Source organism: Leiobunum rupestre, chromosome 5, assembly GCF_980474605.1.
Source record: "Leiobunum rupestre chromosome 5, qqLeiRupe1.1.hap1, whole genome shotgun sequence".
Lineage (NCBI taxonomy): Eukaryota > Metazoa > Arthropoda > Arachnida > Opiliones > Sclerosomatidae > Leiobunum > Leiobunum rupestre.
In genome coordinates, this window is record NC_143388.1 from 20,422,431 (window position 1) to 20,448,842 (window position 26,412).

General features: G+C 37.2%; 4 protein-coding genes across 4 annotated transcripts in view; 2 read left to right on the forward strand and 2 right to left on the reverse strand.

The window, feature by feature from the left end:
* Zw10 (Zeste-white 10 kinetochore protein) overlaps positions 1–19,399 on the reverse strand; it is a 51,648-nt gene extending 32,249 nt beyond the window's left edge. The window contains exons 1-4 of the mRNA XM_090174612.1: positions 19,265–19,399; positions 17,975–18,174; positions 16,249–16,423; positions 8,936–9,669 (exon numbers count right to left, since the gene is read on the reverse strand). Coding sequence (XP_090030738.1) covers positions 8,936–9,669; positions 16,249–16,423; positions 17,975–18,174; positions 19,265–19,319 — 1,164 coding nt within the window. The 5' untranslated portion in view covers positions 19,320–19,399. The remainder of the gene's footprint in view (positions 1–8,935; positions 9,670–16,248; positions 16,424–17,974; positions 18,175–19,264) is intronic.
* Positions 13,580–15,439, forward strand: LOC149943753 (uncharacterized). Its single transcript, XM_090175172.1, has 6 exons — positions 13,580–14,029; positions 14,095–14,129; positions 14,196–14,296; positions 14,353–14,418; positions 14,509–14,725; positions 14,793–15,439. Exons 3-6 carry the CDS (start codon positions 14,219–14,221, stop codon positions 14,909–14,911), a joined length of 480 nt encoding a protein of 159 aa, XP_090031298.1. The 5' UTR covers positions 13,580–14,029; positions 14,095–14,129; positions 14,196–14,218; the 3' UTR covers positions 14,912–15,439.
* A 1,132-nt stretch (positions 19,400–20,531) lies between the features above and the next one.
* On the forward strand, positions 20,532–23,830 carry LOC149943754 (uncharacterized). The gene is made up of 5 exons (XM_090175733.1): positions 20,532–21,068; positions 21,148–22,995; positions 23,058–23,264; positions 23,325–23,454; positions 23,522–23,830. The coding sequence occupies exons 1-5, from the start codon at positions 20,814–20,816 to the stop codon at positions 23,767–23,769; spliced, it is 2,688 nt and encodes an 895-aa protein (XP_090031859.1). The 5' UTR covers positions 20,532–20,813; the 3' UTR covers positions 23,770–23,830.
* LOC149943755 (uncharacterized) lies at positions 23,766–25,773 on the reverse strand. The gene is made up of 6 exons (XM_090175734.1): positions 25,430–25,773; positions 25,214–25,354; positions 25,042–25,141; positions 24,931–24,980; positions 24,604–24,872; positions 23,766–24,541 (listed from the first exon to the last, which is right to left on the reverse strand). Exons 1-6 carry the CDS (start codon positions 25,524–25,526, stop codon positions 23,849–23,851), a joined length of 1,350 nt encoding a protein of 449 aa, XP_090031860.1. The 5' UTR covers positions 25,527–25,773; the 3' UTR covers positions 23,766–23,848.
* Between the last annotated feature and the right edge of the window lie 639 nt (positions 25,774–26,412).

Consider the following 26,412-nt stretch of genomic DNA (forward strand, 5'->3'; position numbering starts at 1 on the left):
CTAGGAACTTGGTTTTAAGCTTTTGTAGTTGAGACTAATATTAACTAAAACCATACTTAAAAACAACTTTACACCCACTAATTACAAACTTAAATAAGTTGGTAGGAAAATCCTTTTGTTAACTATAGTTAAAGGGGTAATAAGTTGTAAACAAAATTGGGTAAATGCGAATACGTTTTGGTAAATTAAAATAAAATTGGGTGAATGGAAACAGCATTGGGTAAATGCGAATACATTTGGGAAAATACAAACTAAATAGGTTAATTCCCTTCCATAAACTGCAACCTAGTACCTCTTCGTGGTGGAAGGGAGTAACAGGTGGAGGGGAAACCCTTCATGCTGGCCAACTAAGGCTCTGCTTCTTCCTTAAGCTAAGGTGTGAGGTATCGTGCTGAGGGCTGAGTGGTACCGTGGAAGCGTAATGAACGATCCCCTCGGGGCACCAGGCGACACCCCATTGTATTTTAGCCTTCCGCCCGGACAGATGATTAAGGGCGGTGACTTTTTACTTTCCTCTTTTCTCGTGGGACCAAAATGGAAACACAAAATAACAAACAAAAAAACCAAAAACCGGGCAAGGGTTCGAAAGAACCTGGCCTTAAGCAAGGGGAGGGTTCGAAAGGACCCAACCCAAAGCAAGGGGAGGGTTCGAAAGAACCCGACCTTAAGCAAGGGGCGGGTTCATCTTCGGATGTTACTCCCCCTGTTTCTAACCTGGAGGGGGGACTTTCCCCTACAAGAACCCGGCCTAGCCTTCAAGGGTCTGCCTCTGGCAAGACCCACTCGGTGAAGCAAGGGTTCAAGGGGGATAAACCCCTCAGTAAAACTCAAAAGCGGAATCGACGCCGCAGGGAAAGATTGATGCAGGAGGAGGTCTCTGGTAAGAACGACCCCCCGCCATCACTTTCAAAACGTTCCAGGGAAAATGACTCCCCCAATTCCCAGTCTCAGGTTTCCAAAAAGGTGAAGTCTCACGACCAAACCTATAGTGAAACCTTAAGCTCCACAAAGATGGCCATCGTTAAAGAAGGCTATCCTGTGAAGACCATCTCCGCAGAGGAAATGGGCACCATTCAGCGTGAGGTCCTGAAGCGGATAGATGGGTCACCTTCGGGAGACCCTCTACCTCGTTTTGGGAACTTTCAGCTGGTTGGGGGCGCCATTCACTACCTCTGTAAGGATGCGTTTACAGCGGATTGGTTGGTGGGAGGATTTGACCAGAAGGAATTGGTCTCCGGGTGGTCACGGCTTTCAGTAATGAAGGCCGTCGACCTACCGAAACCTTTCAAGGTAGCCTTCTGCACCAAGGATGGCAATGTCCTTCTTCGTAGACTCAGGACCTACAACAACGCGCTAAATACGCAATGTTGGAAGGTCGTAAATAAAGCCGATGAGCCGACTGCCATCCGATGGATCTTCCAGGTGGATGGAGAGTCGGTTAAGGCTATCAAGGAGGCAGGACACCGAGCCTTAACGGGTCTGGACAGTGGTATCTTTAAGATACTTCATGAACCTGACCCAACAGCTCCGGTGGATCCTGTAAAGGAGGGTGGTTCAGTCGAACCCTCTGCGGAGAGGACATTCCAATGGAAGATAATCTCGTGGAGGAGCTAAAGGCCTTTGCTTTGTCGGACACCAACGAGATCAAAGAGGTTGTACCACTGGAGGGTGCAACAGGGGGGCAGGCTAGAGATGTAAGTCAGACCGGTCCCTTCCATAAACTGCAACCTTGTACCTCTTCGTGGTGGAAGGGAGTAACAGGTGGAGGGGCAACCCTTCATGCTGGCCAACTAAGGCTCTGCTTCTTCCTTAAGCTAAGGTGGGTGGTATCGTGCTGAGGGCTGAGTGGTACCGGGGAAGCGAAATTACGGTATCGTGAACGATCCCCTCGGGGAACCAGGCGACACCCCGTTGTATTTTAGCCTTCCGCCCGGACAGAGGATTAAGGGCGGTGACCTTCTACTTTCCTCTATTCTCGTGCGATCTTTTATGAATTCCAATAACAAAAAACAAAACAAAAAACCATCGGGCACCCTGCTCTAGCCAGGGGAAGGGTGTATCTCAGGATACTACCCTCCCTTCCACAAGTTCAGGTCGTGGGTCTGTCGTGGAGGATACTGAGCCCATGGTGCTAGGGTCTGCCTCTGGCAGTACCCAGCATCAGAAGCCGGAGTCTACCAAAGACAGTACCCCGACGGAGGGAAGCAAGGTAAGTGCTTCCAATGCTCGTACTCGCAAGAGGAACAGGCGTCGTAAGACAAACAAGAAGGTGGCAGACGACTCTCCAAAGGGTAACTCCTCTTCTAACAAGAGAACAAGGGAGTCAGATCAAGACTCTCCTAGCTCTCAACAACAGGCTGCCAAGAAGTCCAAACCACTAACCTTCAGTGAAGCTGTGGGTTCGATGCGGATGGCCATCATTAAAGAAGGCTTTCCCTCGAACGGCTTAACCGAGGCAGAAATGGGCACCATCCAGCGTGGAGTTCTGGAGAGGATTGACGGGATACCTTCGGGTAACCCTCTTCCTCAATTCCTGTGTAAGGATGACTTCGCACGTAAATGGTTAAGCCAGGAGTTCGACCGCAACGAACAGGTTCTCCAGGGATCGAAGCTTTTGGTAACAAAAGCCAGTGACCTGCCGAAACCTTTTAAGGTCGCTCTCCGTACAAGGGACGTCTGGACGAAGGACCCTAAAGTGCTCCTCAGGCGTCAAGCCGCTCAGACAGGTTTGGATAGGGGTATCTTTAAGATACTCAGTCAACCAAATCAAACCTCAGTCGTAAGTGCTGTAGAGGGTGTGTATAATCCTACACCTATTAATGATTCCAAGTCTAACGACTCGGTAATTTCAGGACTAGAGGACCTAGAGCCTCTGCTCAGAGATTACTCGGAAGGGGATACGCTGACCGAGGACATCAAGAACCTCAGTGTCTCGGACGGTGAAGAGGTCCAAGGCATGGTGGCTCAGCCAGATGGAGCAGTGGTGGGGGAGACTGGTGGTACTAACCTAACCAGCGGGAGTGGTGTGGTTTCCACACCCCCCACTGGGGGGGGGGCGGTGTCACTGGTCAACCTCCAATCTAGGCCCGTCGCCATGAGCATTAAGGTGGTGCAGATAAATCTTCATCACTGCAAGGCAGCCTCCGCTGTACTCTGTCGAAGGCTTGCTAAGGAGCAAATTGATGTTGCTCTTATTCGGGAGCCTTGGATTGCCAGGGGTAAAATCCTTGGTCTTAATAGTGCAGGTAATATCTATTATGACCATAATTCCGTTTCTCCTAGAGCTTGAATTTTGGTACGCAAGGACATTCATGCCCTTCCGCTCTCAATCTATCACTCTAGGGACACTGCTGTGGTTAAAATCATTTCCCCTTCTGCTGATGGGAATGATGAACTCACGCTGGCTTCTGCTTACTTTCCCTACGATGATGCTCTGCCCCCACCATCACAGGAGGTGACCAATCTGGTCAACCACTGTGAGCGGTCGGGAAAGAAACTCATTATAGGTTGTGACGCAAACGCTCACCATGTTATCTGGGGCAGCAGTAACTGCAACGATCGTGGTGATAAACTAATGGAATATGTGGTTAGTACGAAACTCCATATTCTTAATAGGAACAATGAACCAACTTTTGTTACTCGTAACAGAAGTGAGGTCATTGATCTCACGCTGTGCACAGAAAATGTCGCAGCTCTTATTAATGACTGGCATGTGTCTAGTGAACCATCACTGTCGGATCACAGACACATTTTCTATACAGTCAGGATGAAAGTGGTTCAGGTTTGTACCGAACTTCGTAATCCCAGGCGAACTAATTGGCCTGGTTTTAGGGATGATCTAAATCTTCATCTGAAGGATGATAAGCCTAGGCTGTCATCGGTGCTGGATTTTGATTTGGCTGTTGATCGCATGCAACATGCCATTATCGACTCCTACCACCGTAACTGTCCGGTGAAGTCTGCCAACCAGCCAAGGCTAGTTCCTTGGTGGAACCTTGAGATTGGCAGGCTTCGCAAAGAGTCTAGGAGGCTCTTTAACAAAGCTAAGAGGTCGGGTGACTGGGTTGCCTACAAGCAAACCCTCACTGCGTACAATAAGGCCATCCGCGAGGCCAAGAGGGACTCGTGGAGGAATTTCTGTGAGAATATCTCTGATATTCCTAGTAAGGCAAAGTTAATGAAAATTATGGCCAACGATAAGACTAAACATCTTGACACTATCAAGTTGAAAGATGGCAGTCATTCTTCGTCGGGTAAGGAGACTCTAACTCATATGTTAGATGTACACTTTCCCGACTCCAGAATTACAAACAGTACTGATTCTGACCCCCTTCCTATTAGGATTGCACGTACCAAAAGGGAGGACTGGGCGGTGGCGAACAAAATTGTCACACACTCGCGACTTATTTGGGCTCTAAAGTCTGATTACCTGGAAGCTAAGGCATTTAGGCCAATTAGTCTTACCTCTTTTCTCCTAAAAATTCTGGAGAAAATGGTGGACAACTATATTAGAGAGGAGGTTCTTTGCAACTCTCCTCTGTCGGCTGCGCAGCATGCTTACCAGAAGGGCAGGTCTACTGAGACCGCCCTGCATGGTATCAGCAGCTGCCTGGAAAAAACAATTGAGCACAAGGAAATTGCGTTAGCAGTTTTTCTTGATATTGAGGGAGCCTTTGATAAGGTCTCCAGCGCAGTCATACTTAAGGCTGCGAAAAGGTTTGGTATCAATGACACATTGTGCCTTTGGATCAAATCTATGTTAACTGACCGAAAAGTGGTATCCTCCTTGCTGGGTGACTCCCTTATGGTCTCCACCACAGGGGGGCGTTCTTTCTCCCCTTCTGTGGTGCCTGGTGGTGGATGAACTCGTTCGGAGGTTGAACAGGGGAGGATGCCGCTGTTTCGGTTACGCCGATGATATTGCTATCATCATTACTGGGAAATTCCGGGCCACAGTGAAGGACGTAATGAGGAGGGCCCTAGCATCAGTTGAGAGGTGGTGCAGGGAGGTCAACCTCATGGTTAATCCTAATAAAACTGTCTTGGTTCCTTTTACTCGTAGAAGGATAAAAAGTATGTTTGAGGGTATTTCCTTATTTGGAAAGGACCTAGTGGAGAGCACCGAGGTGAAGTACCTCGGGGTCATCCTGGATAGCAAACTAACATGGAAACCACACCTTGACTACATAGTCAAGAGGGGCAAAATGTTATTTTGGAGAACTAGAAGTGCAGTTAGCAAGACCTGGGGCTTAAGCCCCAGGGCTGTGTACTGGCTGTACACCATGATCATCAGACCTATCCTGTCTTATGCAGCTGTGGTCTGGTGGCCAAGGGTTACTTTAAGGACTGTGCAGTTTGATCTGCGCACTCTGCAAAGGCTGGCTTGTGTCGGCATTACAGGAGCAATGAGAACAGCCCCAAGCGCTTCTCTGGAAATACTCCTGAATATGCTTCCTCTCCACCTTTTTATTGAGGAAGCTGCCCTTTTAGGTGCCTATAGGCTTAACCAAAATGGCTGGTGGAAGGCTAATAATTGGGAGCATAGCCACACCAAGCTCTTCCGAGATATGTCCAATCAGATGCCGATTTTAAAAATGGGCTCTGATCTGATGGTTACTAAACTCCACTTTAGTAAACCTTTTGAGGTCAACTTCCCTAGTCGTGCGGAGTGGAGTCACTTGACCCTCGGTACCAGAGGAGAGATCGTCTGGTTCACTGATGGGTCTAAGACACACTATGGCACTGGTGCGGGGATGTATTGCCTTACTAATAATTTCAGCTTTTATGAAAGCCTAGGGATACACACTAGTGTATTCCAGGCTGAAATTTTTGCCATTTGCTCCTGTGTTGCTCACTGTTTACATCAGGGGTATCATGGGAAGGTTATCCAGATTTATTCAGATAGCCAGGCTGCTCTTAGAGCTCTCAGCCAGTATAGTATTCTTTCTAAACTGGTTTTTAGCTGCTTAGATCTCCTCTGCACTCTTGGGTTGCACAATAAAGTTCAACTTTGTTGGGTACCTGGGCATAAGGGGCATCTTGGGAACGAAAGGGCCGACGCCTTGGCCAAGGAAGGTGCGAGGGCTGGGTTCATTGGTCCAGAACCTGCTCTCCCCATCTCCCGAGGACTTGTACGCGGCTTAATCTCCAAGTTTATGTCGGATCGTCAACTCAGACAATGGTCTGAAATTGAGGGTCAAAAGCAGGACAAAGAGTTCACTCTTGGCCCATCTAGGGAGAGAGCTAGAGAATTGCTCTCGCTCTCTAGGTCCAGTATTAGGATTGTTACTGGCCTGATTACAGGCCACTGCCATCTTAACAGACATTTAACGCTTATTGGGGTCAGTGATGACCCGATTTGCAGATCTTGTCTAGCTGAGGAGGAAACTGCCTCACATGTACTCTGTAGCTGCGATTACTATGCAGCCCAGAGGTTTGAGCATTTGGGTATGCATCGGTTGGAGACGTATGACGTCTCTAATATCACGGCCGGGCAGATTTTAAGCTTTATGTCGGCAATAGGACTTATTTAAGTTACCCAGTTTGGGGATGCACAATGGACCTTAGGTCGAAGTGTTTGGCTTGCCACCCCACTCAATAATAATAATAATAATAAATAGGTTAATTGGAAACAAAATTGGGTAAATGCGAATAAGTTTACGTAATGCGAGTAAATTTGAATAAATACAAATAAGATTTAGTTTCCATTTACCCAATTTCGTTGGAAGTTACCCATTAACCTATTTATTATTATTGGATAAATGGAAACTAAATTGGATAAATGGAAACAAAATTGGATAAATGGAAACTAAATTGGATAAATGGAAACTAAATTGGATAAATGGAAACTAAATTGGATAAATTGATACGAAATTGGATAAATTGATACGAAATTGGATAAATGCGACCAATTTTGAGTAAATGCAAATACATTTGGGTAAATACGAACAAAATTGGGTTTATGCGATTAAGTTAGGGTAAATGGGATTAAGTTTGGGTAAATACGAATTCATTTGGGTTATGGAAAAATATGTAGTAATAATCTGGTAACCCTGTACATGCAGACTAGTTTTCCTGAGCACGAATGATATCCGTGTAGTCTGTCAGCTGAAGTGTATGAAGATAGTTCTAACCATTTAATCGTTACTATTATGTATATTATTATCGACTTAACTTTTTAATGAAAGTATTAAATATTTAATTTATATGAAAAACCTTGGTCATCATTTATGAAAGAGATATCTAGTAACACGAATACAAAAAAATTAGTGGTCTAGGTAATACTTTAAGTTGGTTTTTAGTTGATATTAAGTTGGTTTCAAGTAGGCTGAAGTTGCCAGCATATTTCAAGAAACTAGTTAAAGGGGTGATAAGTTGGTTTAAAGTTGGCTGGAAAATACTTTTAAGTTCGTAATTAGTTGGTTTTTAGTAGTCAGAAAAGTACACATTTTTAAATTTGTTTTTAAGTTGGCTTTAAGTTGCATCCATTAAGCGAAATCAGAGTTGGTTTTAAGTCTCATTCCAGTTGGTATTAAGTGGTTTTTAAGTCGTTTTTAAGTTAGTATTTAGTTGGTATTTGTCTCAAATACCCTGGGTTGTCTCCTTGTAAGCTTTTTATCAACTCAATGTAGTACCCCATACAATAAATTTAGTAGGAAAACAGGCAAGAATTGGAATTGGGTAGACTAATTTCCAAGCAGTTTGCAGATTCTCCTAATGGTTTCAAATTACATATTTCCTTTAATTGTCAATTTTGAGTGAAAATGAAAAAATATTTTTTGACTATTATATTAGTAAATTTTATATGCAGATTCAATATAATATCCTTAGTTAATGAAAAACGTTATCAGATAGCAATCAATACATTTAATGTAAGAGGCATTTTTACTTTGCATCCCCCTCTTTCTGGAAAGCAAAGAGAAAAGCTGCTACCCTTACCAAAAAATAAGTTGGATTTCAGTTAGTATTTAGTTTGTATACACATTATTAGTTGATATTAACTTGGTAATAAGTAGGCTCAAGTTGTCAGCCTATTTCAAGTTACTTGTTGAAGGGGTAATAAGTCGTTATTCAGTTGGTAGGAAGATACTTCTTTTGCTATAGCAAACTTATAAGTTTGTAATTAGATGGTTTTTAGTAGTCAGGAAATTACATATTATTTTTAAGTTGGTTTTTAGATGTTTCCCTAGTAGGATTGAAGTTGCTTTCAAGTAGTTAAATGTAAATGTTGATTCTGGTTTGGTTGGAAATAAGTTGATTAATAAAGACGATTTAAGTTATTTTTTAGTAGGCATTTGTCCCAAATACAAACTGAAAACCAAGTTGAAATACAAGTTGTCCTAAGTGGTTTTTAGCCAACTTATTTTTTGGTAAGGGATATATCAAACGCCAACCGGAGGAGCAGCACATGTAGGAAACATCTCGCCTTTAGAGAAAAAGTATCTTAAAAATTGGAATCTATCTGATAAATTGATTTTAATAACTTCGGATACTATCATTATTGGTCCAAAAAAAACTTTTTCCACTGTTCCAATAGGCGATTTCTACTCTCTGAACCACAAAGGATTTTGTCATAGCCCTTACCAAAAAATAAGTGGTCTAGGAAATGCTTTAAGTTGGTATTTGGAACAAATACCTTCCAAATACCAACTAAATACCAACTTAAAACCAAATTACAAATAATGTAATTTTCTGACCACTAAAATCCAACTAATTACCAAAAGTATTTTCCCATATACTTAATAACAACTTATTACCCCTTTAACTAGTTTATTGAAATATTCTTACCACTTGAGCCTACTTAAAACCAACTTAACATCAACTAAAATGTGTATACCAACTAAAATCCAACTTATTTTTTGGTAAGGGAGACTCATTAAAAAAAGTGTCAATACTTATATTTTGTAACTTATGGTAAAAGGACTGACAAAATTACCTGGCACATTTTGTTGGAGATTATGCTATTGAAATTTTGTGTGTCACCGAAAACATTTGCGCTACAATCTAAAAATTTCATGTCCACTAGTTGGTTTTGTAAGTTTGTAGCACAATCAGCTATTGATGTTAGCGATCCACTGCTTGACCTTGTTTTCCAGTCAAGAAGACCTTCAGATATTAGAGCATGACAAAACTCATCGGACATCATTTTCCCCAAAACACATGCTAAAGGAACTTCATTGTCTTGATAAGGCAAGGTGACATTTACACTTAAAAATGAATCGTTTAAAACCATGAAAATAGTTTGAAAGTGTTTAAAAACCAATTCAGCATCTGGTTTTTCTCCACTGCATTCAGAAACCTCAACGACAGTATATGCATTTTCTTTAGATATTTGTAGCTTCATTCTCTTTGTTAAGATTGGTTTAATAATGAAGTTCATAAGACTTGATTTAAATGGTTTAAAATGTTGATCTAAGATGTTTAGAAGAGCCACGGTTTTGAAAAACAACACAGCTTCCTTATGGCTATCTTCATCAATGTTGCGAATTGATAGCTTGTAAATACCATGATCACTGTTGCAATTCCAAATAAACATCCTTGACCACATTTTCCCTAACTCAAACCTCAATCGTTCAGTTTTGACTGTCAAATCTGATTTAAATGCTTTGAACATGTCTAAGTATTCCGCTACATCGTTTGACAATTCACTTAGCTTTAATTTAGCTTTATCTGTAAAACAGTAAAAATATTTTGTTAGAACCTGCTAATAGATTCCATAAACTCAATATTACATTATATATAACAAACATCGAAAATGAGAAAAGATAACATTAATAATATATATTTATAGTAAAAGTTTGAAACCATGAATGTCTTCATTTCTACCATCTGGGTTGAGCCTTTCTGATTTTGTGAAAATTTAAATTAATTAGAAGTTTTGTCCGTGTAATCACCCTTAATAAAAAATAAGTTGGATTTCAGTTTGTATTTAGTTTGTATACACATTATTAGTTGATATTGAGTTGGTATTAAGTAGGCTCAAGTTGTCAGCATATTTCAAGTTACTATTAAAGGGGTAATAAGTTGTTATTCAGTTGGTAGGAAAATACTGCTTTTGCTAAGTTTATAATTAGTTGGTTTTTAGTAGTCAGGAAATTACATAATATTTTTAAGTTGGTTTTTAGCTGTTTCCCTAGTAGGATTTAAGTTGCTTTTAAGTAGTTAAATGTAAATGTTGATTCTGGTTTAGTTGGAAATAAGTTGATTGATAAAGAGGATTTAAGTTATTTTTAAGTAGGCATTTGTCCCAAATACCAACTGAAAACCAAGTTGAAATAAAAGTTGTCCTAAGTGGTTTTTAGCCAACTTATTTTTTGGTAAGGGCAATTCAGTCTGGAATTTTGTAGTGGGTTCCCACAGATTTTCCACATTGAAATTAATTGATTTTACAGGTTTTCCATGCTCAGAGAGCTCAAAATTTTTTAGGAAGTATGAAAAGTCAGCAAATTTTTTATTTTTCAATTGACATTTTTACAATTAGTGCAGTTCATTTGGACATGAAGTTCGCATTAAATGTAGTAGTAGGTTTGACTTTTTTATGTTGTTAGGTTCGGTCCCAGTAGTATATACTCAATTTTGCAACTTTCAAATTCGGGTGCTAACTCTGGAGTAAGCTAAAAACCTATGCATTTATGGTCAAAATACACTATCACTGTTTTTAAACCAGAGTACATTTTCTACAATTTGAACACAAAAGGAGCTCTGTAGGTATAGTAGTGTCCAAGATACAGCTCTTCAAAAATAGGCAATTTTTTCCAAGCCAAATATCGCCAAAATGACCTGTACTACAACCCTTATTATAGGAGAACAGTTTGTAGGAAATTTAATTAAAAACGTTCCTGTAGGCCTAATAGTTATCGAGAAAATGATCAAACATAGTTAAATTGTGGTAAATAAATCCTATCATTTTTCTAGCGATTCCTATGGTTTTATTTATATTTCCTGTGATATAATATTAGTACTATAGTTTCCGTTTAATTTATATCCCATATTACATATTATATATTTATGTATTTTTATGTTATATTTATTTTATATTTTACTATGAGTTAATTCTTATTTTGGTTTGTGGGTTTTTGAATAAGAACATTGTGTCAAACTTCTTCAGCCCTGCTCTCTGGTGTGTACACCTTCCACCATCACAGACTTTCTTGCAATTGCACCAGAGCCCCTTGAGGAGCTTCTGAGGGGCAGGTCATTCTGCATCAAAGTAGGCGTCAGCCCTTGTTGGATCCTCTCCCATCCCCATCCACCAGGGTCTTTTTCTCCCCCAACCACTTTTGCACCTGGTGGTATGTGCGGTAGGAGTGGTAGGAGGCAGACTCTTCTGTTGGGGGCATACCAGCTAAATTTACCTTGGCGTGAGTGGCAGCCTTCAAGAATTGCTCATAGCGAAGGCTGTGGAGAGTGCAACCTTCATCCCCACCGTAAAGTGCCCAAAGGCATCGCTCGCCTGCCTTAGCTATTGCCTCATGGTTGTCATCTGGATCTAAGAAAAGCGAGGCTTCGTCGATGAGTTGGGGATGACGTTGAAAGGTGGATATAAATTTTGATTTACCCTTCCAAAAAAGGCCAGAGGTAGTGTCACAGCCCATGAAGGCATGGTAAAACAATACCAACTGAAGAGGGATGGATGGTGTTCCATGATTAAACGAATTTGTGGGGGATTAATGGCAATTAGTAAATAATCTAGACATCTTGAAATGAAGACCACAAGTCAGAATATCAACATATGCATCTCTCTCTCAAAAAGAACATGACACAACAAACGTTTTAGTTTTGGTTTGCAGACGAAATTCGTCTGCTATATTGTCTGTTATGTTTAGCAGATGACAATAGTCTGCAAGAGTGTCTGCATTGACTTTGCAGACGACATTTATAATAACCTATGCAAAGTACAGCAAAGACCTTACAGAATTTTATGTGTATTTAGTAGGTCTTGACTCCCTTCTGCCACCTTTATGGAAGTATATATTCTTCTTGATTGACGCGTTGAGGATGACCAGCAGGACACGTCGTTTTGTCGATATTTGGCTCGAAACATGGACGACAGTTTAAAAAAAACTTTTTTCCAAAAATTGCCTATTTTTTATAAGCTGTATCTCGGACACTATCAGACCTACAGAGCTCCTTTTGTGCTCACATTGTAGAAAAGTTACTCTAGTTTAAAAAAGATAGTAGTGGAATTTCCGCTATAACGCGTAGGTTTAGAGCTACGAGGCCCTACCAGAAAAACGTCCAAAACAAATAGTGGTTTTTAGCTAGATGAATTGAAATTTTCCCTGTAGTCGCAGGACGCGGAAAATTAACAAGGCCCGCTATTTAACCCTACCCAGTTGCAAGAAGAAATTGCTATCCGGGAAAAATCCCTTACCAAAAAATAAGTTGGTTTTATTAAGGTTTTAACCTGGTTTTCCTTAAATAAGAAGGTTATTATATAGTGTTCACCTGGCACAACCTAACTTCATACTTTTTGAACTATTTGTTAATTGGTATTGAAATGGTATGAAGCTGAATTTTGATTTTTCCACAAAATCAACCTGGTTTATACCTAGAACTAAAATCATCCTTACCTAGCCAGATAAATCTTTAAATTTATTAGGTGGAACATTAATGGTTTTAACCTGGTTTAAAAACCATCCCATCAAGTTGATAGATTTCGACATGGTAATAACGTTTTTCAATTGGTTAATGATTTTAGGTCAGAAAATTACTGTATGAAACTAGTTTTTACGTAGTATTTGCACCTGGTAATTTAAAAATATTTTATGCCTGCTGATTGCAAGAAGGTATAAGCATATTGCAAATTAAAATTTTATTTTAAAAAATGCGTATATAATTAACTAAATTTAAAATGTTATTTAATAATAAATATTCCCAAATCGTATAATGTTAAAAAATAACTAATTTTCTAATAAAAAAAGCATGACATAATTAATTTATACATATACACTTGATTGATGGATTAAAATAAATTAAATTAATCTAGAGCCATATTAATTAATATTGCTCTAGCTTAATTTAATGAATTTTATTCAAAGTGTACGTATTAATTGCATTTTTATAGAAAATTAGTTTCTTAACATAAATATAATTTGGGAATATGAAAAATAAAATTTTAATTTATTAAAATTTTAATAATTATAATTATATGCATTTGATTTAAAGGAAGTTCATATTTTATTGATGGATAACTAAATACAATTAATTTGCTTCAATTAAATTGGCAGGCTCAACCAAAAACATTGTTCCCTCTTTTTCAGGAATTATAAAAAAACATGGTAAAAAATTCCAATTACCAGCAATATTGATTGCTTGTATTGTCAATTCGCTATCAATCTTTCTTATGTGATTTACAAAATATCTTTCCCTATTTGGACCATTTTGGAAAGGTGTTGACATTTTTAGTAGTTTATTTATATTAACAATGGTCCATAGAATGTTGAAGAGGGTGAAATAAGTCGGGAAAAACGAGCGTTTGATGGTTTTACCCAATTTGGTATTTCTTTAAATGACTGTGCAAAAAAGGATCCATAGGCTCAAATTACTTGCAATTGTTTAAAATGGCAGAAATTCTCACTATACAAATTGCAGAAATTTATATTAAATAAATATAAAGTTTATGGAAAAGAACATGAAATTGTTTGCTTTGGCAGCCCTGTATTTTTACAGGCATGGCCAGTATTGCATCACCTTGTGCAAAGCATTGCTTACTCTATTTTCAGACTCGCGCGGTTCGTAATTATTCAATAGGATTAGTTTTTGGATAATTTATTAATTTTGGTATATTTGATTATCATGGCTGAGCCAACTGATGATGAGATTGAGGCATTGTTAAACAGAAGTAATAAGCTACCAATTTTAATAAAGAAAACCAAAGGGTTTGCACTAGTCTATTGGCATAAAGAGTTTAAAACCAGCATAGTACCAATATCCCACATAAAAGAAGAAGACAGAAGTGATGGGAATGTTTGTGATGTGATGATCTTAGATGTGCGGAAATAAGCCCTGAATTTAAGGATGATGAAAAGTGAGGTTCATTAAAAATAATCCAACTGTTAATTGTTTTAATAACTTAAAAACATTTATCCATAGTTTTAACATTAAGTTTCAGCGGCTAAAACAACTGGGTATGCCTATTAAATGGTTTTACTTATATGAATATAAATTTTCTAAACAATTTTTTTGAACTGCAGCTACTCCATCTAAAATTGAGTTTATGGAGTTGATGCTCGATTGCTTTAAAGCTGAAAATACATCTATAGAAGAAGCTACGGCACATGGTCAACCACAAATGGTTAGTTCTGCTATTGTACTGTTGGGACCAAAATAATTAATTTTTATATATTTCAGGCTGCTAGAAAGATAACATTTGAAAAGTCCCCCAGATTTGAAATTACAGAAAGTGCGCCAGTAATGGTAATCCTTTGTATTTGGTTCAATAATCTTTTGTTATGTCTGCATTTTTAAGTTTACCTGTAACTAAATTACACATGTTAATTTTCATAGGTCGACTTAGTCCAAGGGTTAGGAGTCAAAGTGACTGATAAACAAAAGGCTATATTTGACCTGATGCCGTGTGATGACCCTGGAAAAGTTATTAGAATCATTTTGACGACACTTTTTAGCAAGAAAGAGTTAAGTAATATGACAGCCCATGGTAAAACCACAAAAAAAGGAAGTAAAAGAGTAGGTCTTCCTCGTGAATTGTTGCGAGCCATGACAGGTATAGTGATTATCAAAAATTTAAACCAGAACTCAGAGATATATATTTTAATTATTGTTTCTTCTAGTTTTTGTCCGAAACAAATGTTCGGAGAGTGAAATAAACTTGGAAAATGTTACCGCTACAATTAATGAGAAGTGTGCTTCCGAACGCAGAGCTTTAAAAAAACTGAACGCAAGTGTTTAAAATTCTTGAAGAAAAATAAAACTATATTTCTGTCTCAACTGTAGTAAGCCACTTATTGTAATAACCATATGCCTAAAGTTATTAATGAACTATTGTAACAGGCCTAGTATGAAATTGGTATCAACCTGGTATATTACATGGTTATCAACCTGGTTTAGGTATAGTATAGGCCTGGAATGAACTGGGTATCAACCTGGTTTAGGTAGGGAATAGGCCTGGAATGAACTGGGTATCAACCTGGTTTTGGTAGGGTATAGGCCTGGAATAAACTGCGTATCAACCTGGTTTAGGTAGGGTATAGGCCTGGAATGAACTGGGTATAGGCCTGGAATAAACTGGGTATCAAACTAATTAATGATGAGTATAAGCCTAGTATAAATTTGGTATCAACCTGGTTTAAGACTAGTATTGACCTAGTTTAACTGGGTAGCGACCTTGTAATGTAAAGGTTATCAAATAGGTATTGACCTAGTTTTAAACCAAACTATTTTGTCAATATGGTATGAAGCTGGTTATGAAAGGTAGTATTTACATAGTATTATTATGGTACTTGAGACATATCCAAGGTTAAAACTAGGTACTAACCTAGTACATATAAAGAGCTATTTAAACCAGCTTATTTTTTGGTAAGGGATTGCTCTCTGATAATTTCGGTTCATGTATTTCTGATAAAACTGTAAAAAATGGTTTTCTTTGGGGCTTGAAAACTAATTTTCTCAAATGTGTAGATCTTAGAGCAGCCCATGTAACATTAATTGATGACTTAGGCCTAAGGTGGTACCTTGGGTATTAGCTTAGCTGATTATTATTATTATTATTGAATACTAGGGCCCCCACTCAAATCATCAATTTTTTTATAGGAAAAATTTTATTATATTTCTAAAAATATGAGACTTTATATGACTATTCTTTCAAAATTATAGGATTATATAGGACTATATGATATTTCATTTACTAACTTTATGCATTAAAAAACCAAATCTATATTGAGTGAATAAATCTTTGATTTTCCCTTGAAAAATAAACTATTTCAGCATTTTATATCACAAAAATATACTAGTACTTTAGCTGACTATGTTAACAATAACCAAAGTATAGACTAGATGGGTTTGTATAAGAATTTATCCTACATCTAAATCTAGCAATTTAACTGACAAGAGTGGAGGGATTTAAAATGGGAAAAATATCAAAATTATAGGTTTTGAAGGATTTTTTGAAGATTTTCATGGACTTGTAAAACATTGCTAAGTGTTAAATGTTCATTTCTAACAATAATTATTTTAAAATTAGTGTAATTTATTACGTAATTTGTAGAAATATCAAAGGCAAATACAAACCTAATGTCTGAGCAGCTTCATAAAAATCATTCTGAGAAAGTGAATAATCAAAGCTAGTAAATAAAGAAGATACATCCACCAATATCTTCAATGCATCAATTAGAAAGCAAGACTTCTGAATTTCCTGTTCCACTTTGTCAGTCTCACTAACAACTGTATTGAGTTGTGGTTTCAGCTGAAAATATATTATAAAAGTACATGTAAAGAGATATAAGTAGCCAGTCACCACTAGCTTCCGTTAAACCTGGTGGCAGGTGTGATAATAATTGATCCATAGCAAGTATAGAACTTTATACACCCTTAAAGAAAAATGATAATTATAAATAGTTCATAAACATTCAGAGTGTCCTATTAATTTTACTGATATCGGCAGATTTCCGAGGATAGCCAGAGTTCCTACACAGTACTGATGAGCCCCAAAAGGGCGAAACCAGTCTACTGTTGGAATCTCTGGCCTAAATTTTGACTTTCGATATTTATAAATAGTTATCACTAACTAGAATCGTCTAATTTTAGTGTTTTAAATTAATTGTATTTAAAAATCACGTAGTGCGTAATGCCATTCGTCATAGACAGCTGACAATATTTTCTACACTGAACAGTTGTGAATGGAAAGGTTTGAGTTTATTACCTAACATTATTTCTAAATAAATTTTTTTGAATTTCGAAGGGACTGGAAATTTATTCCCTCCAACATTGCCATCTCTAATCAAAATAGAATTATGTTTAGTCAGGAATCCACACCACGACCTAGAAATGGTTTTCTGCCTAGATCCCATATGATAAGGTTGTGCTTACACCTTGAATACACCCATGAATATAAATAACGTAAAAAGCCTTACTATGATATGGCTGTTGAAGAGCGAGGACTGTGTTTAACAATTTGTACAACGGCCAGTTTTGCTCCCCAATGGGCCCTGAGAATGGCCAATAGGCTTTGAACTTGGGAAAAAAATGGCCATCTGCCTTAATATCCATCAACTAAATTTTGGTTTGAATTACTTTCAACTGCTGCACAGAGATAATTTGGAACGAACAGACAGCTTTCTGATAAAACTAAAAGATTCACTAAATTTTTTACTATTTTTCTCTGAAAATTTTCATAACCCAAAAGCTATTAATGGTAGGATTTTCTGCATTAAAAAAATTACTGCTAACACATTTTAAAATTCAATTCCTCAACATTAAGAATAAAATGTGGAAAAGGTGTGGATCTAGATAATGTATTCAACTAAAAGTTAAAAAAAAAGCCTAGTGGAAATGTTCCATTTTATGACTCCTCTGCAATAAAACCCTTTCAATTTAAATTATTTTCCCCTTACCACAATTATTTTAATGCGCAACCTTAAATTGTAGCTTCGTGTAACCATTAAAATTTTTAGTTTTCCTATTATGCCTCACAAAAAAGCTTCCATAACTAAATTTATTTGAGAAATAGTGGCTTTTAACAAACACAGACATTTGGATTATATTGAGACGATCCTTGGGCATCATGGTCGAATTTTCCTGCGCCATGGGAGGGGAAGGAAAATGTAACAGGCTTGTGCTTCAACCATGCTGGTAATATGTAAATTTTAGAAAACCAATGAGGATATTTTATTCTTTTGAGTGGAAGAAGAGTCTATTCTTCGAGCATGAGGTGGGGGATTGTGAGCAATGTCAATTCAACATTATCACTAGGCTTAAATAAATATATATTTTTGCAGACAGCTTTTTAATTACTTACACTTTCAATGGTCTGATATATGTCTTGACATTGGGCAGAATATTCTTTCAGATCATAGGATAACCCATCTGCATCACAATATACAGAATGGATTTCAGAATAACAACTTGTTACTAATTTTGCCACTTCACTCTTTATCTCATCAATTCTTATAGTACAGTTTTGAAACTGAGATTTCAAATCATCTTTTTCCAAATTACCTGGAAAAAAATAAAAATAAAAAACAAATGATTTATATATTAATTCAGTGGTTTTTTTTACCTGTTTATTTATTCTACATACCATTTATTATATTACATTTAATGTTATAAATTTAAATACATAAAAATTGTGCTAAGAATGTATATGAAATTAATGGATTGGTGATCCATTTAAAACTAGAAAAAAAAACCCAAAATTATGACACTTAAAAGTGTGCATACGTATTTTGGGCGACAGTTTCATATGGTTAGTGAAATATAGTACCATATGTTCTCCATTGGGAATTTGAAACAAGTACAAATTGGAGAGGAGGGAAGCCAATACAAATTATCAGGCCCAGGTTTGAACAACTGATGGCGTTTTCCATTGGGACTGCTCCGAGCGTGACCCGATTTTGCCTACTACGTCATTGCTCTACCACGGAGAACTCCGCTAGATGCTCGGAGGACTAGACTTCCAGCCCTCCCAATGGAATACGAATTTTTCTCAGAGTCACTTTGCTTAAAAATTGCTCTTTTTTGGTTGCCCCGTCCCTTGAGTTGGGGCAGCTCGGATCAATTCGCGAGGGAGCAACAGTGCTAATGGAAGACGTGCCTCCTTTTCGGAGTTGCCCTTTTTGTCCCAATGGAACACATTTTATATTTAGGAGCGCTCAGAGGACTCCAATGGAAAACGCCATGAGGTATACTTTTCCCAGGTTCATCTCCGAAAAATTATAGCTATCTTCAGTAACAATGGCTCAGAATTTTTATTTTACTGGGCCCCTGGTCCTCTCTTGGCTGTCATTTTCAAACCTCTTTGATTTTTTTCTACTCAACTACATAATGACACCATTTTGGCCTTGGTGAGTTAGGATTTAAATGTTATATATATCATGGAATTAGACAAATTTGTCAGTTCACAAAACTAGAGACCTCCCTTGAGTCACAATGATATTACACACCATCACACGCCAATATATAGACATTAACCGTTTAGTATTTCAAATCAGTCAATAACAGTACAGTTTAATACCAATTTAGCACTCTTTGAAATACTACACACAGATGCTTATTTCGGTATTTAAGAAGGATCGAAATATAATATTACCAGAAGCCAGAAGTATTTCAGAAACAAGCCCTATGTTGTTAGTAGACGATGCCATATTGAATATTTTAAATTCAGAAAACAAATCAAAAGGAAATTAACTTATATTTTCTGCGGTGTACAACAGGGCGAGCAGACCCGTCCGCAGATGACAATACTCAAAATTTGCCGCGAACTTTTCTTCTTTTTTTTTATAGTGTTGGGCATTTTCGTCAAAGAGCCGCTCACACTCACGTTTTTTTGAGCGGTACAATTTTCGCTCTTCTCTTTCCGCTCTTTTTTTGAGCGGTAAAATTATCGCTCCTCTCTTTCAGCTTTTTTTGAGCAGTAAAATTATCGCACCTCCCTTTCCGCTCTTTTTAGAGCGATAATATTTGAGCTCCTCTCCGCCCTTTTCTAGCATACAATTAACTTAAGTAGCTTTAACTACATCTTCATCTACTTTCTACACACAATCCCAGGGGCAGTAGCGTAACTACCAGGAGGGCGAAGGGGGCGTCTGCCCCAGGTGCAAACTTATAGGAGCGAAGGGCACGTTTTGAATGGTCAGTCGCAGATTATCACGACATTTTTATTCCTTGTATTTCAGACTTTCAGTAAAGTCTTAAGTTTAATATCAATGTTTATTACCAAAGCAAATAATATTTGTAGTTCATTTGCCATAATAATGAATTAATTCGTCATTTAATTAATTAATTCTTGAAGTCATTAAAATTATTATTCATTAATTAATATTAATTTTATGAGAGGGGGCTAAGGTCTTTCACCCCGGGCAACGGTAAGCTTAGTTACGCCAATGTATAGGGATTGTCGTGTACTAGTTTCAGGTATCGAAAACACTCGTCGCCATTGTTAATTATTTCGAAATCGGACACCCAGAAGACAGAAGTTTAAGCGGTAAAATTTTCGCTCCTCTCTTTCCGCTCTTTTTTGAGCGGTATAATTTACGGCTCATTTTCGCTCATAATAACAAATTCGCTCACAATGAGATGAGCGGTGCCCAACACTGATAGCCACAACTTGGTGTCGACCCAAAGCCTTAGACACCATTCCGTTTCCAAGATTAATTAGATTAAATATTACGCTTGAAAATAGGTTATAAAATCCTACTATGCCAAGAAAACGTCGTAGGCCGCTTTTAAATAAAATAGCAGACAACACTTACGACGAACTCTGCAGCCAAACAAAATCCATTCGTAATCCTTTACCCCTCCACAGCTTCCACAATACAAAATTGTAATCATGGTTAGGGCATGGACTAATTATAGTACTTCGTACAGGGACGCCCCATTCCCAAGCTATTCCTTTAGAAAGCTCTGAAAGGCGCATGTTAAATGCAAACCCCTTTTTTTACCCGCCCGCCAAAAATTTACTAGGGTCAAAACGTCACAAAACGGAAGATGTTGTCGCCATCTACGCCAATTTATTTCGTGAGAGTTGCAGTCTTGCAGACGGTTTTTAAATTTTATTTTCAAAACGGTTCGTTATTTTGCACGGTGTACTTGTACTTTTTCTATTTCAAATTAAGTTAGTTCTTATTATTTTCAATACAATGAAAAAACTCTGTGTTTACAAATCTTGCAAAAGTGATTCAAGATACAGTAATAAGGAATTTATGAAGGATGTGTTTTGGATACCATTTCCCAAACCTAAGAGAAGTCATCAAAAATGCCAAAAATGGATTAATTGGTTGAACAGGGAAGATTACCCCATTAGCAGAGTAAATACAAATACGTATTTATGTTCAAAGCATTTCGTAGGAGGAAAAGGCCCTACTCCGGAATTTCCTGACCCTGTGCATAGTCATGTAAGTTATATATTATAGAAAGTGATAGTTACATTTTAAGCATAGGATATTTATGTTATAGCAACTCATTTTCCTTTAGGAATTGGTCTCTGTATTAAAGCCGCGGCATGAAGATCAGCCAGTAGCTCAATCTAGGGACTGTGAACGTGAAATTAATGTTGTCAATACAACTACACCAATAGTAGAAGTTAATAATTCGATAGTGACCCTAATTGAACCAGTTATTAATATGGATATAGATTCTACAGCCCCAGTACCTTGTAATAATGTATTAACGGAAAAAGACAACATCATACAACCACCAGTTTCCTCAGTCGATCTATTTTCCATTATTAAAGCGTATTCTCCTCCACTGGAATGGGGAATTACGGAAGTTAAAAATGGACTGATAATATGCAAATTCAAAGATGGAACGGACAAAGTTATCTATTGTATCAAGCTAGATCATGATTGTATACCGAAATATGAAGTTCAAGGAAAGCCATTGGATCATCCAGATATTTTTTCACAATTTCCCAAGAAAATGAGGTCTCTTCAAGATTTGGAGGATGTTTTTACTCTTTTCAACTCGTATAAACTTTGCCCAGGGAATAATGCTAGAGAATTTTTTGAGATTTTTGAAAATAGGCCGCAAAATAAGGGTTTTATCAGCTTAATATCTGGTGGAATCCATAGTGACAAATGTGAACTTATTTTAAATATCGGAAATAAATCAAGGTGTTTTGCTTGTGCTAAACAAAGACTAAGCTTGCAAGTGACAATTAGTCGCAAGAAGAAAAAACTGGACACAAGTATCACAAGATTTTCCAACTTGAATAAAACTGAACTTGCCAAGAAGTTACGAGAAAGTAAAAACAAAGAATATGAACTAAAGACCAAAATAAAAAGACTTCAAACTAAAATGTCTAAACAAATTAATAAACTTGGAGAGGAAGTTCCTGGACAAGATCACAATTATCTTCTTGAAATTTTAGAAGAAAGTGTAAAAAAGGGCTACGACAAGACTAATAGTGACTTTTCCAGACTTTTTCTTAAAACCCAACTGAAAATGCTACAAACCAAACATAAAAATGGGAGGAGGTGGCACCCGCTTGTTTTACAGTGGTGCATGTTTATGTACGCAAAATCACCTGCTCTTTACAAATCATTGCATGAATCAGGAGTTATGTTACTGCCCTCAAAAAACACGCTAGCCAGGCACTCAGAAAATCTTGGAGTAACACCAGGTTTTCATGACGAAGTTTTTCTAAGAATGAAGAAAGATTTCAAAGTAATAAAAACACAAGAACACCAGGAATATTTTTTCCTGGTTTGTGATGAAATTAAGATCGAAGAAGATCTGGTGTACCGGAAGAATACTGGTGAAGTGATTGGATACACTCATTTAAGTAGCGCTGAGCAGCGGCTAAGCGAACTTCGTTCCGAGTTTTACAAGGATAAACCCTTGGCAAGCCACGTATTGCAATTTATGATTAGGGGAGCTACAACAGGGTTTAAACGTCCATTTGCGCATTTTGCAACTAATTCACTGACTGCTGAGAAATTGGATACACTTGTGTGGGAAGCTATCCTAAAGCTGGAGTTCACAGGCTTTAAAGTGTTAGGCGTGGTAGGAGACGGAGCTTCCACTAACAGGAAATGCTTTAATATGAACACTAAAGAAGACAATTACAAATGTGACAACCCATTTGCTCCTGAAAGGCCACTATTCTTCATATGTGACGTACCCCACTTGATAAAAACCGTTCGAAATTGCCTAGGCAGTAGTACAGAGGGATGTACCTATCGCTTAATGCAAATTAATGGTGAAAAACTCACATGGGATGTTATTAAAGCATTGTATCGTAAAGATATGGAAAATGGGGCTAATTTCAGAAAGCTTCACAAAATTACTATAGACCACGTGTCACTTGAAAACAAAATGAAGGTATGTTATGATTAAGTTCTTATTAAATTACTCACTGATAATTGTATTTTATTCAAACTTAGGTAAAGCTCGCTACTCAAATCCTGAGCAAATCAGTAGCAAACGCTTTAAGATCATATTTTCCTGGAGAGCATAAGGAGTTGATACGCTTTATAGAAACATTTAATAAGTGGTTTGATGTATTGAATGTTGGCCATTTATATGATGGATACTATTTACGAAACAACGATATCAAACCATTCACATCACCAAATGATAAAAGACTAGAAGTAAAGTAAATGTTTGGCAACTGATTCTCAGAGTTTTAATTGTATTCACCCCTTTTTCAGTGGCTTAAGACCGACTTCCTTGGCTACCTAACCGAGTGGGAGAATTATGTTCATAATTTAAATGAAAAAAGTAGTCACAAAAAGAAAATGCTTCTTACAACAGAAACATTGTCAGGATTGCGTCAAACAAGTCAGTATTGAATACTTATTTCAAAATGGTCTCTAATTTTAACCCGCAAGCGTAATTTTACTTTTAGCAAATGCCATGTTGGAAATTATCCCATTTTTGTTGGGAAAAGGTGCGAAATTTGTTTTAACTGCCCATGCTAACCAAGATCCGTTGGAGCAGCTATTCAGTAAGCAACGGCAAGCTTGCAAATCTGGGTCAAAGCCAACCCTGTATCAATACGGAAGGACCAGTCAAAGACTGCAAGTAATGGAAGATGGAAAAATGATGGTTCACCTAAAAGTTTCTGGTGGAAACACTGAAACTACTAACTCTTAAAAATGTAAAAGAAATCTTTATTAAAATAGGAACTGAACTCTATTGCATTTTTCGTTTATCACTAAGCTTACAGAACCTATCACAAATCTACATCAATTTGGTACTTGGAACTTATTCTCGCTTTGACGTCATTTTCAATTTTCTTTTTCGTATTTTCTTTTGTGTTGGCTTTGGTAACAAATCTTTTTTTTCTTTGATTTAGTTTTATATCATTTCTTAATTTATTGGTGTGTCCATTTCCTGCCGTATTGGTAATGGTATCTATGATACAATTTAACACTATTACACCTGCTTCCTTGTTTACTTTCGCTTTTTCACAGATGTTATCCCATTGGGCATTAATATTTATATTTTCCCTAATAGCTCTCACTGCCAATATCTTTTTATCCTTAACATAATTTGAGTTAAAATATTCTAATATGTGAAAATTTAACAACTTAAAAAAATTAAACGCTTCTTCAGTGGGATAAATTAAACCATTACGAGTTTGTTTGTCAACCCAATCTCTAACCCCTTTTGGAACTTTCTCACTATTTAACTCCCTTAAAACAGCTCCTATTTTATGACTAGCTTCTGTGTTTTTGGGTTTCAGTAGCTTATGTAATACGAATCCAGTGATATAATATAAACTTTGATAGTCCTCGTTGACCTGATTGTTGACTATGTTTTCGCTGGTAGATTCAATTTCACCAACCACCTCCCTCAATGAATTAAATAATGGCCATAAAATGTATTTAATGCCAATCTCTTTCTCCTTTTCACTTAAATCAGTCTGCAATCATAATGAACAAATTAAACCTTAGAAATAAAGTTATGGTTAAGTAGTTGCCTTACATCACAATTTTGCTCTTCTGACAAAACATTACTCAATCGTGAAAGGAAAATGCTTTTGTGTTTCTCATAAACACAATCCTCTCGGGTTTGAGTAAAAACAGGTTCATATAAAATTTTCACTTTATCAAAGATTAAGTCCCCTTCTTTTATGCCAGCTACCCATTTCAATATTTCCTCTGTACGCTTTTCTGTATTTAGAACCAAAAATGATTGGACAGATTCTTGTGCTTTTTGCCATGCACCATTAAAGTTAACATCAAACTGCGTATCTAGAAATTATAACATTTAATTTAAAGTTGGTGTTTAAATTTTAATGTTACAGTATACCTTTTAAAAGTTGCTGTTTTAACAATTTCTTTTTTCTTGATTTTTTTGCGCTATTTAAAAATTATATAAAAGTTAATAACTTAATATAAGAACGATATAAAACAGATGTACCATGCACTTGCAGTTCCACTTCGAGAGTTCTGCTTTATTTCCTCCGAAACTGGGTTAATTACTGATGTTTTAGATGGAGAATGAATTTGAAGATCAGAATCTAAAATTATTATTCAAAGTTGGGTGACATAAAAATTTGTAACTTAATATGACTTTATGAAATAGAATTTACCATTTGAGATATCATCAAAAACTCTAAATGGTGCAGCTTTTTGCGATTTTGATATATTTGAATGATCACTTTTCCTTTCTAATAGCTCAAAATCATTAATTTCATTTGCCAAATTTGGCCATTCTTTAAGTTCATCATCATCTATAAAAATAAAATATAACCCAAACAACATTAAAAATAACACAAGGCTGGTATTAAGCCTTAGTAAACACTTACCAGAAGACAATTCATCATATATTTCCCCTAGTTTTTTCACTTTTTTTTTAGTAGGGGACTTAAATAATGTCTTATCCGTCAAAGAAGATAAATTCATATTTTAAAATTTACAAAAAAACATACAAATAACCAAAATTAACCAAAGAATGTGTACAAATTACAAAAGCATGGGCTAGTACCGGCAGACGACAGATCACAATTTTTTTATCCCTAATGCAACCCCCCCCTCTCCTCTTTTGACCCTAGACTTCCGCAGCTTTCAAAACCCGCCGCCAGAGCGCACATTTAACAATCGCCCAGCGTAGATTTTGGGAATGGGGCGTCCCTGTACGAAGTACTATAATTAGTCCATGGTTAGGGTCTGATTTTCGGAACATTTCATTTCTCACAATGGCGCAATAGCTAAATATATAAAGTCGAACGACTAGAGTGGTTAACCATTAGAATTCGAAGAAGTTTCCAGTCAAGAAGAATAAATCGACAAGAACTATTTTAGTCCTCTTTCTCTGGGGGTAATTTATTTATTTTACTTTTGAATTACAGGTATAAGAAATCGATAGTCGTTGATTTTGAATTTTTTGACGGGTAGACCGAAGAAGAGAAACCGGAGAAAATAGTGAAAGAAGCGTCAGCCTGTTCGGCCGAAACTACACCCCGAGTCGCATCGTGGACTTTTTTCCCGCCGTACAGCCGAACCGATCTATCTTCCCGAACTCAACGTCAGAACACATGGGTTGAGAAGAACGTTGGGACTATGGTTTCTCCCCTTACAACAAATTGGAAGAATGCCTGCTAATGGCTACTCACGGCTATGACCGCGTATTTTGTAAGGGCCAGGATAAATGTTTATTTTTATTAGAACTAATACACCGCGAAATTATAGACTTAAATGGTGTAGGGTGTCCGAAGGTTGCTGAATTAGATGAAGACGGACCCATGTTTGCGTGTCTTACCCCTCACAAAACGAACTTTTTAAGTAGGAA